The 13137-nt window shown below is 39.6% G+C and overlaps 1 protein-coding gene across 1 annotated transcript in view; it reads right to left on the bottom strand.

Moving 5' to 3' along the window:
* The window catches only part of cacna1ab (calcium channel, voltage-dependent, P/Q type, alpha 1A subunit, b), a 147694-nt gene that overhangs the window by 43863 nt on the left and 90694 nt on the right, over positions 1 to 13137 (bottom strand). The window contains exons 26-32 of the mRNA XM_082535931.1: positions 5907 to 6006; positions 5196 to 5356; positions 4738 to 4875; positions 4174 to 4375; positions 3911 to 4075; positions 3712 to 3822; positions 3305 to 3388 (exon numbers count right to left, since the gene is read on the bottom strand). Of these exons, the coding sequence (XP_082392057.1) occupies positions 3305 to 3388; positions 3712 to 3822; positions 3911 to 4075; positions 4174 to 4375; positions 4738 to 4875; positions 5196 to 5356; positions 5907 to 6006 (961 nt within the window). The remainder of the gene's footprint in view (positions 1 to 3304; positions 3389 to 3711; positions 3823 to 3910; positions 4076 to 4173; positions 4376 to 4737; positions 4876 to 5195; positions 5357 to 5906; positions 6007 to 13137) is intronic.

Below are 13137 nucleotides of genomic sequence, written 5' to 3' on the forward strand. Positions count from 1 at the left end.
TATTTATTGGGGTCAAGTTAGCAAATACATGTAATCTATTTGTAATAATACAGAAATAATGTGTCTAGTGTGGTTTAGTGGGGTAATTCGTTTTTTTACAGGGCAGGATAGGTCTGAATAATGTTTTTTAGTGAATGAAATAATCATTTAAAAGCTGCATTTTATATTTTTGTATAATATTAAAATTAGTTTGATGATCTGAAACATTTAAGTGGGACCAATATGCAAAAAATAAGAAATCAAGAAGGAGGCAAATATGTTTTTACAGCACTGTATGTAGATATTAACAGATTTGTGATTTTCATGGTGTATTATTAAAAATAGTCTGCATGAATTTGCTAACGTGACCTCATTTAATCGTAAAATGATAGTTGACTGAGTCCATCTTGACTCACCTAACTTGCTTCGAAGACGGCAACTGACTGTGATTAGTGGTCGCAGACCTGGTCCAGATCTGGGGGAAGATCCCCCAGGACATTTTGTTATCAGGAGCAAGCCCCACCATTGTCAGGCATGGATACAAGCATGTGGGGGCCAAACAAACTACTGAGTACTATTTCGAGCTGCTGCAATAAAATTTTGGCAAAATTGACTAAAATAGACTAGCGTGCCTCATTATTTATTTTTATAGTGTCTTTTAATTCAACCCTCTTTAGCCTGATAATTTTCATTTCCATATATTAATGTGGTATCCTTCCCCCCCCAAACACATTAGTCCTTATAAGTGTAGATATCCAGCATGCCCCCCCACCCCCCCACCCCACCTAGATCTGATGTGTTTTTAAAGTGTTCCTTTAATTTTTTGGAGGACAAATGTCCATCGACCTCACAGATCAATTTCATCCCAGGAGCCACCTGAACTATTTTACATTCAGTCCACGGATGAGTGAAGTACTGTGACCAGGAAGTTCAGAGAGTTTAAAAGTCCAACATCCAGAAAGCGCATGCACTGGGTTCAGGGTTAAGACTGGCCATGAGAGAGCAGGTGACTGGGGAGCAACAAATGAATCGAGGGTGTGCACAGTCAATGAAGATGCAGGAGAAAGTTTTTGAGAGATAAATTACAAACCAACCGGATTCTACATATGCCAATATGTAGAAAGAGGAATGGGAGGATTTTTGTTTTCATTTGTAGTAAAATGTGAGTGGGTGAAAGATATTTTTTGGGGGAGGAGGGGAGAAGGTAAGTGGGTGGGTTGGCGGGTGTTGGTTGTGTGTTTTATTTGGACATGGAACACACACCATCACCATCATCATCATCATCATCATCACAGGACCACCACCACATGTCATGGTGCAGCATGGATGGAGAACACGATGAAGGATTTCATAGTGCATTTTGATTGGATGGATTTTATCAGAGGAGGAGGGAGTGGGAGGGGCGTAGGGCGCCAACAAAGTAGAGAGGTTTAAAGAAAGCATGTGAAGAGATAGAAGAGGAAGACAGAATCAATATGGGCGTCATCACAAAAGCACTGAAACACTTCAAGACAACAGCAGTTCATTTGGGAAAGAGTAAGTTCAGCCTCTCTTCTTTTCCAGCTTTCATTAACCAAAGTTCATTTATTTGAAGTCAAAGGCAATTTGCTGCTCCATATTTTTTATTCTTTGACACTAGTGGAGTAGGTGTGCATGATTCACAACTTATACAAGCCCTCACTGACAGAGATAAGCTACAAGAACTCCTCTCCCTTTTGAAGCCAACTATCTTCAGGTGAGCAAAGCCAGGGCTGTGACTACAACATGGGTGCAAGATGAAACTATGACAAAGCAGACAAAGCAGCTAGAATATGGGTTTGTGAGATTTGCGAAACATTGCACCCTGTTTTTATTTACATGTTACACAGGGACCCAACTTTTTTGGTATTGGTGTTGTACAAAAGAAAGAAAAAAAGAAACAACAGCTTCCTTTTAAAACACTAAACGGAAGAATCCGGATATTTGCTTGAAGTGTTATTATTTGTCCAGATCCTAAAACTAGACAAAAATGAATCGACCTCTACATACATTAGTGTTTAGTCATTAACTTGAAAATGTCTGGGATGCTCTTGAGTTGACTGGTGTTTCGTGCCATTCTGTTTAGCAGATATGTCAAATCTTTAACAATGAACCAGACACAAAGCAAGCCAAGATGTTAAAGAGAAAAATAATAATCTTATTGGGTTTTTTTCTTTCTGTAAATATACAGCCAGCTCAGTTAACTTTAACCAAAAGCTGTTTTTGGCTATGTATGAAAATTCACAACAAAAGTAAGTGTTAGCTAGTATGAACACTCAAATTTACTTGCGAAGCCAGTAACCAGCAGTTCAACTGCTACCACCTGGCAGCATCCTGACAAGAAATCAATCAGCTGTCTGAAACAATCAGTTCACTGTTTGAAGCAGCATAGGTGTCAATTAAGGCCTGTTCACATACAAATGTGGCCCCTCCAACACGGCCAGAGGGTGTTTTTAATCATCTGCAAACACTGCTAGACGGCAGTACTTAGCACAGTTACTGCTAATCTAGTCAGTGTGAATGAGAGGAAGACTTAGTAGAAGAAAGCCTGATGCCAAATTCAAAACACACCAAGCAAAAATGATACAACAGCTGGACAGTGAAGAGAGGCTGAAACTTCTACTGAAGTACTGGTCTCATATCCACACTTATATTAACTCATATGTACATACTATTACACATACAAGTACCAACAAACTCACAGGTAACATCGAGAGACTGCTCACTGAAGACAGGTTCAAAATGAGCTAGAAACAACAGCTGCACCGTGATACAATGTTCACCATCTACCGTAGCTTCCATAATAGGAGGAGCAGCCAGTGACTGCCTTCTTTTCTTTAAGTCCCACTTTTGCAAATGTGCATCTATATAATGTGAGGACACTTTTTTGGGTTGCAACCTACTGATCCAGATTACTTTTAATAAATGATCTCTGACAAGTCCAAAAATCAGTCCGAAGCTATTATTTATCTATGATGGACTGATGACTTCAGAAGGCTAAGCAAGATTTATGGAAGGATTCCTCATAGTCTTGCTGAAGCCTTAATATTGAATATCTCTTGCATCTAAAATAGTTTAATATCTCATGAATAAATTGCTTTAATACAGGCCATGACTTAATAATTCTGTCTGTTAGTGGTTTCAGTGAGGCCTTGGGTAGTGATTGCCTCATTTTAAGGACTTCACAGACGTCTCCAAAGGCCAGTCACCACATGTGCAAAAAAGCTGGCTTTTCCTCTGAGCCTCTTTTATATTCGACAAATCATTCTTTATTGTTCATTTGGGCCAAACACCGTACAGCACTTACCCCAAATTCTGTCACTAATATGTCAGTGATGCTTCCAAGGACAGACACAAAATCAAAAATGTTCCAGGCATCTCTGAAGAAATTCTGTCAGGTAAGAAAGACAACAAAACGAGAGATGTTTAAAGATCTGCATCTTTCACAACCTAAAGCCAGAAGGAGGTAAGGAGCCCCCATCCAATAGTGCTGATGTTACAGTAGAGACAGGGCGAAAGGAGGCTGCTAGCATGACTACTGCTCCACACGGTGCACTCTGGGTTTCTCCAGAAAAACATGATCTAGATCTGCCTCCCAAAATAACCTGCTTTATTAATGAATAATAGGATGAAATATTGGTGCATATAGACTGGGTCAGCCTACATAAGGAAAGTGTGTTTTTGTGTGCAGGTCGTTTTCATTTAAAGTCTCACCAGAGGGCCGAATGCTATGATCTTGAGCACTGATTCCAAGAAAAAGAAGGTGGTAAACACAATGTTGAGGTTCTTCAGGACATTATTGTAGACCATCGATGCACCTTCGAACTGCAGACACACACATAGACAGGAAAGCAATGAGAACGGCATTAGTGACATATGATGCATTATACTTCACTCAGAGGGCGACTTCTACCTTCATCATGAGGACGATGGTGTTGAGCGCGATTAGAGCCATGATGCTGTACTCAAAGGGCGGAGATACCACAAACTGCCACATACGATACTGGAAGCTCAGTTTGTTCTTTGGCATGTGGCGAGTCAGAGGCCTGGCATTGATGGCAAAATCTATACAGGCTCGCTGGATGAGGAGAACAGAGGGGAGGCGTGTTACGGTTAATTTACTTTTGGGACAAGACATCTGAAAAAGCACAAAGCAACTTTAATCTCTCTCCACACCTCATTTTTTTCTAAGCTGTAGTCCTCCATCATCTTATCCCCCTGTTCCTGGAAGGTGATGATGATGAGAGCCACAAAGATGTTTACAAAGAAGAAGGGGAAGACAACGAAGTACACCACGTAAAAGATGGACATTTCCATCCTGTAACCTGGGCTCGGGCCCTGATTCTCAGAGGTGGAGTCCACTGAGTGCTTCAACACCCTAAAAAAAGGGAGAGATGGAGGAAAAAGGCTAAATAAAAATGTACTGATACATATATTATCATCCCCAGTGGCTCAGTTTCACTCATTCAGTTCAGTTTTACATTTTATTTACATACAGCAGCACCAAATTCAAAAATTCAAATTCAAATTTTATTTGTCACGTACACAGTCATACAGAGTACGATATGCAGTGAAATGCATATATTAACGATCGTTGCTTAAGAGAAAAGAAACTTTTTGTGTGCTGAAGTAAAACTCTCGCTGTCACAAAGTAAAATTTGTATATCAGTAACAAATTTGATCAAAAAATGAGTTTATTATTTGTGTGTGGGTTTCTGTGTGTGTTTATAATCCACTCACTGTGGCCAACCCTCTCCAGTTGAGACGGTGAAGAGGGTGAGCAAGGCCCAAGCCACGTTGTCGTAGTGGAAATCGTACTTCTTCCACTCCCGCTTTTCAGCTTTAACTTCATCTTTCTCATATACCAAGTACTCGCCCCTGGTGAGATGGCACATGTTTTTTTAAATAATACAAACACATGAAAAACATTAGCCAATATGTAAAAATGTACGTTCACAAAAGCACCATAGCTATATGTATACTCATACTTAAAGGTATATTTCTGCTTTGTTTATATTTGACATAATAATAAGTTGGTTGGTTGGCCCAGTGTTCAGTAATGGCATTTTCCTATTGAAAAAAGCAGAATGTATTATGATGCCGAGCAAGCTCCTCTAGGTGGCAGTATAGCCATAAAGACTGTAACATTTATTTCTTGGTAACCAAAGACCGCCTCCCCAGAGAACATCTGAACCCACCTGCAGTCGCGCTCAAACTCCTTGGATTCATCTGTGCAATGGAAGAAGTGACCTTTGAAGAGCTGAACGGCCACCACAGCAAAGATGAACATAAAGAGCATGTAGACAATCAGGATGTTCAACACATTCTTCAGAGAGTTGACCACGCAGTCGAAGACAGCCTGCAGGGCAGAGATGGAGACATTTACAAATGTAATGAAGCCGTCTGAAAATTCTTAGGAGATGGCAGAGACAACTTTTAGAAAAGATTTTTAAAATGTAATTAAATTTGTTTGTATTTATATAGCGCCAAATCAAAACAACAGTTTTGAAGTGGTTTTATATTGTAAGATAAAGATGATACAGTAATAGACAGAAATTTCCAACAATCAAATGACCCCGTCTGAGCAACTGTACATGGCAACTGTGGGAAGGAGAAAGTCCCTTTTAACAAGAACCGGGCTCAGGGGAGCCATGTGCCCCACGGTTAAGGGTGATTAACTATAGTTAATTAAAACCAGGAAGTCTGTAAATCATCACAGTGTTTTTGCACTTTGGGGTAACACATTTCAGCTAGTTTACAACCTGTAGGATTATGATCCCCAGACAGATGTTGTTTTTCCCTCTTTTGGACACATTTTCAGCAATTTTGTCACAGTCGAGGAATTCAGTGAGTATTCAGTGAGTATAATGTTACCTGGGAAAATAAAAGTGATGGGCAAATGGCTCTACCTTTAACTTGGGGAGACGTTTGATGGTCTTAAGAGGTCGCAGCACCCTCAGCACACGAAGGGATTTGATTGTACTGATGTCTTTACTTTTGTTATTCCCCCTAGAGTTGATCCAAGGAATGACAAAAAAAACACAACGTTAGAAAAACATCTCAGCACCAAGTGGAGAACTGATGGGATGAAACAAAGAGCTCTTACCAAACCCTTTGAAATTATTCAACAATTATATTTGATAAAGGGATGAGGTGGGGTGAGGGACATTTTCATTAACTTTAATTTATCTTTTAAACATAACTTCTGTGTGGAAAACTAAAACAAAAACATATGATACGGCCTTGTATAAAAATCATACACATAACATTTGTGCGGACAGTCGCTTCTTCTGCAGGAAAAGAGAAACTTTGAACTGCACGTCAAACATGAAACCGGTGGGAGAGAACGTGTTCGGTTGTCTGACCGTTTGGTTTCATGGACATCGAGAAGCATCGCGACCTTTTCTTAAAATCTTCACTATCACACAACAAGACATTCACTCATTCCATACTGACAGGCATCTCCCGGCAGAGTGCCCAGCCAAACCTCTTTCTTTCTTTTTCAGTCATGCGCTGTTAGGTTCTCCAGGAGAAATGGATGTTTCGATTTGGCAGCATGAAACGTGAACTTTAAGTATTACATGGCTAGGATTATTTTTGATATAATCCTGAATTTGTTAAAGTTTAATGGACGTGTCTCCGATACGTTTCACATAGCTTCGTTTTTGTTAAAATCAGCTGTCACGTTTTGGATTTCTTGAAAGAGACGAGGGCAGTAGACAGAGGCTATGTGAGACACTTTGGACATGTGACATTGCTAGCAGAACACAATATTACATGTTGTAACACAAGCAAACACCAGGAGTGTTAAATGAGCCATGAAAGTGACCAGAGGAAATTATCTTGGGCTGAAAATCAAGCGTTCTCAGTCCTGTGTTTTTAAATGCTTGTTTATGCCTGAAATCTATAGCTAAACATTTATTTGTGATTTGTGTACCCATATACCAATATCAGTGAAGAAAAAATTGAGGTGCCAAGGAACTAAATAGCTCAGTTGATCTTAACAGTAAGTGGATGGGCCACTTTGGGTGACAAAAACCAGAGGCCGGAGGCACTGGAGGCTTGCCAAAGCCAGTGCAGAAAAGAGGTTGTCCATCAAGAAGGAGCTCTTTAACTATGAACTCAGTTCCTGTGACAGAAAACATAAGACAATTCAATTCTTTGCTGATTGACTGAGTCGGAGCCTTGGCAGTTCTTCGTGTCTGCACAACAGGGTTTGTGTTGGTGCGTGTGTGTGTGAGGGAGTGGGACTAAATCGATAATCAATAGGAATTCCCCTTTGAAGTTGACTCCAGGCAGCTTAGAGTATTAGAGTAAAGCCAAGTAAGGCCAAAGGTGTTGGGAATTAACAATATCCCTGCACATACAGACACGCACAAGATCTCACACATGCACACTAGCATAATAGCAAAGGCAGCAGTCCTTTTAGTTTAATGACTGACATATGATTAAATGTTTTTGGTATTCTGCCAAGTAAAATGATGTATGACAGAAAGGGGAGCTCGTTAAAAAGCGGAATAAAGTTAAATATAGTTAAACACCTGTGATCTGTGAAGGACTATAAAGTCTCTTCTTGAGGCCGACGACTCTCATGTAAAAATATCACAAAATACTTTGTCTTGCATTTCAATGTGGGATTATCTATGACATTATCTATTGATAGAAAGTTGCCTAATTTAGCCCAAAGGCACATCTATAGTAATAGCCTGTATTTCACCTTCATCTGTGTAGCAACACAACCACACCAGTAGAGTCTTGCAAATATTCTACATTTTCTGGGTGACAAAACAAAAGATACCAGACTCAACACAATGGGTTTTCCTGACCACCAGATGTGTAACAGCCACAGAATGCACTTGCTCAGAAGCTTTGCAGCGGTGTTTGTAAGGTGTAGAACAATAAGTTTTCCCGTGGGAGTTGCAAATTTTGCAAAACCACATGACTTTGCCTCGATCAGGTGCAAAAAAAAAAAGCCAATGTGACATTTAATCTGAAGGCCACCAGGACGCAAAAGACTTCTAGTCGTCAAAGGAGCTTGCAAAGAAAAGCGTCAAATGGTCAATGGTCAATGGTCAAATGGTCAAATGGTGGAGAGTCCCAGATATATCTGGGACTCTCTAGTCCTACAGAAGGACTACTGATCGCTCTACAGGCTTTCCTGCTGATGGCAAAAACGCTCATCTTGAGGCTTCAAAACAATGGCCGGTGTAATTGTAGCTACATGCATCTTTTATAGATTTAATTTACTGGTTAGGCTCTGCATTTCCTTAACCCACCACTTGGGGCTGGCTCCTAAAGTGAGTTGCGTGCTAAAATGTCTAACTGTTGAGCTGAGTATTTATGATTGCACCAAAAATTTGTTTTGGATGAAATTCCAGCAGGTATCAGTGTTTCTAGGATACACACCCATTTTTTTCACTAGTATAGAAAGTTAAGTTTTATATATTATTTTTATATGTTTCCACAGTTAAAAAAGGCTATTTTCTGTGAATTAACAAAAAGCTTTCTGATTTATAATTACAGAACAGTCTGGCCAATGAGCCACCAGAGGTTTTTATGTGATTTTGCACATTTATTTCTTACAATTTAAGCCCAAAGAGCCATGCACTTAGTTTTTTATATTAAGATATCTTAGGGATTCAACTTATTTACACTAACAGGAAGAGTTTCATCAGTCCGGTCTACTTGAGATGAAAGCGGGCTCCATGTGGCCCATGATGTAAAATGAGTTTGACATTCCTGTCACATGGTTTGTAGATGTACCTTGTAATGAAAATTTCATAGCCTTATTTAATAGAATTACACTCCATGCTTTTGTCTAAATTTGGTCACTTCTGGGACTGAAAAACAAGATTTTGGAGAAAGACATAGCAAGGCTTCAAAGTGCAAATTCAAAACGCTACGGATGACAGCATGATGGCTATGTCTAAGGTAAAAAAAACAAAAAACATTTGCTGTTGCAATTTAGCCAAAACAAAAACATAAATTCTAGGAAATTAGGTTAGAATACAGGCCAATAACAGGGAGGGACACACGCGCAGAAAAGGTTTATAGCCTCCTTTAGAAAGAGCTTACAAAACGACAGTGGGGGTGGGGTGTCACTTTGATACTATTGTTCTGGTAATTTTAAGTTGTGCGTTCATTAAACAAGGTATTATTACAAATCAAAGCCTTTAAGTCAAATCTACTGAGGTGTTTAGATGGTTTCCTGTGGTTTGTGGACACAGCGGTGGAAACGAGAACAAGTGGAAATGATACGGCGAGAATGAGTATGGATGACAAGAACAGTAAAGAAAGAAAGAGAGAGAAGCCAATTTGACCCGGTGATGGAGAAAAGAAGACAGCAGGATAGAGCAGGGCAGAGGAAGGACTTTACCCGCTGACGCTCCTGTTGAGTTTCCCCGAAGATGGAGACAGCAAGAGTCAGGGACAGCGACAGAAAGAAAGACCGAGAAAGAAGACGAGAAAGAAAGGAAGAGGGGGAGGGAAGGGAAAAAAGACATAGAAAGACACAAGCACACGCGCACACACAGATACACACACATACACAAAGAGGCCAACAAAGACAGACACAAGAGAGAGGGGGTTTGGTAGAAACAGGAAAAAATACATTCACATGAGAGACAGACAAAAAAGGACAGCAAGATGGGCATACCTGCATACCCGATTACAAATACACACCCTCCACCCATCAACACACACACGCATGCACACAGATTATTCCTTTCCATGCCCACCTCGTCTCCATAAAAAACACTGAGTGGGATACCGAAATACCTGTCAGCTAGAATATCACTCAAAAGTTTAGTGTAACTTATCAGAAATACACTATACTTAATGACTAAAGGAATCACTAATCATATATTACTTATGATTCTTAATGGAATATGTACATAGGTACACAGAAGCCCATTTTCAGTAACCACCACTCTGTTTTTCCAGCAACACATCGCATTACCTAATGCAAATTCCATCCATCTATTTTCTTATCGATGTGTCCAACCCTAATGTAAGCTTATTATATTAAAATGATTATTGATCTGAATATTTATTGAGCCAAAAACCACTTTACATTTGGCTCGTTGGGGCTCTGTAGCATTAGGCAATGTTGGCTTAATTACAGTCTTAAATTTTCACCTTGAAAAAAAAACAATTTCTAGTTTAAAAAAAGATTTAAAAAGACAGTTTGCAACAGGGTGTACGACTCCTTTGAGAAAAACTGGTGGTGTTCTGTGAAGGACGCACTACAGGCTGTCACATGATACCGTTCATTCCTTTGAAAAAATAATACTTTCATATTTTTCATTTTTTGTCATTTTGAGACAATAATTAAACACATATTCTCCAAACCAACTAGCAAGTGTTCTTTTTCTTTTTCTTTTTAGATCAGCACAACAGTTTTCAGTGCTGACCAAACTGGAAAATGATTTCTAATCATCGGTTCCTTTGAAAGGATTGTACTGATATTTATCCTTAAGCTGCTTTACTTGATTTAGCTTAATATTTTCTGTTTAACTGAGCTCCTTTTCTGAGCTTCCTGAGCTATGTTTTTGTCCAGGGAACACACTGGAACAGTGCTGGAATGAGTCTTTTAAAATGGGCTGTATCGCTTTATGTAGATATTCCCTTAAAAATGATAAATGATTCATGGTAACACACATGAACAACCTCACATTTTATACTTAACTGTTTATCAAGTGGTCTTAAGAAATACCTTTCCAGGCTTTCTGCAGATTTCATAAAGTTTTTATTTAACATCGGCTCCTTTTTTAATACTCAATTTTAAGTCCAGTCCTTGTACCTGAGCTTTCTCAGAGGAACGTTTTGGGGTTTGTGTTGTTTCTTTGTAAAACCACTTAACACTGACTGTGAGTTATTCACAGATAAAAACAGCACCTAACTCAAGGAATAAACCAGTGTTGTGGCTACACAATTTTAAAATCATTTGTTCACATTTCTGTAGCTGAAGCTACTAAAAAAGCCAAAGATAACACAGTTTGACATGGAAACAGGGAGAAAATGCTGAGGTGTGCTAAATTACACAAGAACTGGACTGAAAATCAGCGGCGACACATCTTATGGAGTCATAAATCTGAATTCAGACATCGACTTCATCGAAGCAGTCTGGGATCATAGTAATATATTATGCTAATATAATATAAGCACATAATGTAATGCTTTTATATTTTTTAGAACATTTTGGCTCAAATCAATCGAATGCAATAAAAACGGGGGCTGTGTAATTTATTAAATAACACTACAACTCTTTAGAGTAGATTCTGTAACATGACATATAATGTAAAAGATTTACACTTTAAAATAAAATATAATAATATAGTTTTGTTGAGCCTCTTCGTGCCTCCTTACGTTGCAGCAATGTACCTTTTATTCCATCAGTGCTGCTTTACTCTCAGGTACCTTATTGAGCTCTGCAGTTATAATAAGAGCACTTCTGTGAATCAGGCCCCCTGCTGAGACTCTAGACGTGCAAATCTTCCCTCCCTCCTGGCTGTCTTTTGCTGCGGCCTGCTGTGCTACCATCTCTATGAAGAATTACCTTCACGGCTGGAGGAGGAAACTCAATTGCTGCATCCATTTACACCAATTCTTATCTTATCACACCATAATGATCAATTAGACAAGGCCTACAGCACAAATTGCCCTCATTAGATCTGCAATCAAATCTAGCGGGATTTTATCAAAGCTTGCTTTGCATGCACATCTACACAGGAGAAGAGAAAGGCGTTAAATCTTTCCAAGTGGCCGGTTCCAGGTTTTCTTGACACGTTAGAGCGCATAGATATATACACAGGACATCCATCACGAGCGGACACTCAAGAAACCAGGATTTGTGTGCACTTTCCCATACACACACACCGTCAACGGGAGAGGAAAGACACTTTCACAGTGTACTGTGAGTGCATGCAAATTTCACTAATGACACTGTATCATTCAGCATTTATTTTGGAGAATGAAAGGTGCCAAAAGCGTGGTTGTTGTGTTCAAAACCCATAAAAATACGAAGCCATTGTACTGCGACCATGCTAAAAAACCCTCTGTACAATGGTTCTGTGATGTACCTGCTTTTAAAGAATGTCATGCGTCAAAGTGGAATTACACAGGTGGGAGTGAAGCCTTCGCCCCCTTAAGTAAAAATGTCTGGTAGCTCAGCCCTGAAGCGGATGGTAGGATTGGGGAGGCAAAGGAGAAAACTACAAAGAGGGCGGAGAGAGGAGGCGAAGGTGTGAGGGGAAATGGTGCGAGAGCATCCTAAAGAGAAACGGGAAGGGTGATTCAAGAAGTAAATAAGGGGAGAGGAGAGGGGAGGAACACCAGTGCAGGGGGGCAGGAGGCATCTTCTTTTCAGTGGCGAGTCATGCTGGGGAGGGTGCAGCAGTGGACTGATTTTTAACTTGCCATTACAAATTTATCATCCATCTGAAACAATTGTTTGTGTTTCTTTCTAAAGTGGTGGAAAATTGTCACCTTTTACTATTTATATATTTTGCTATTTATACTTGTGTGTGTTTGACATTTTCCTTGCCTAACCAAAATAATCTAAAACCCGGGTACTATAAGTGTGTGAATGGGTGTGTGAATGGGTGGATGACTGCATGTGTAAAGTGCTTTGGGGTCCTTGGGGACTAGTAAAGCGCTATACAAATACAGGCCATTTACCATAGGTGGTGCTGGATTGGTGCTTTTAAAGGTAAAACCAATTAAGACCTTATAATCAATTAGGTATAAAAAAGTTACTATTTTTATTACTATTAATATTATCTGCAGTGCTTCACCAACAGTGTGACAAGTTCAATTTGTAGAGTATTATAATTTGATACCCTATTTTCTCTATGCTGTATTTGCCTGCATCTGCAGCTTCCCTGGTCAGCTAACATCTACTCAAATACTGACCAGCGCATATGTGTTCATTCACCCTTCAGCTACACCATAACTAATACTATGTTGCCCTTTCTTTGTCCTCCTAAAATAAGGGAAGGATACGGGACTTCGGGGAGCCTGGGATGTTTGTTAGCTATGGATCTTTTGTTGGTTTGTTGGGAATTTGGAAGCCAGATCAGTGCTTCTGGCTTCTTACAGACACACTTCTGGGCAGTTCTTTCCTACCTTATTCACTTCACC

The sequence above is a fragment of the Aulonocara stuartgranti genome (assembly GCF_965226115.1).
Source record: "Aulonocara stuartgranti genome assembly, chromosome: 6".
Lineage (NCBI taxonomy): Eukaryota > Metazoa > Chordata > Actinopteri > Cichliformes > Cichlidae > Aulonocara > Aulonocara stuartgranti.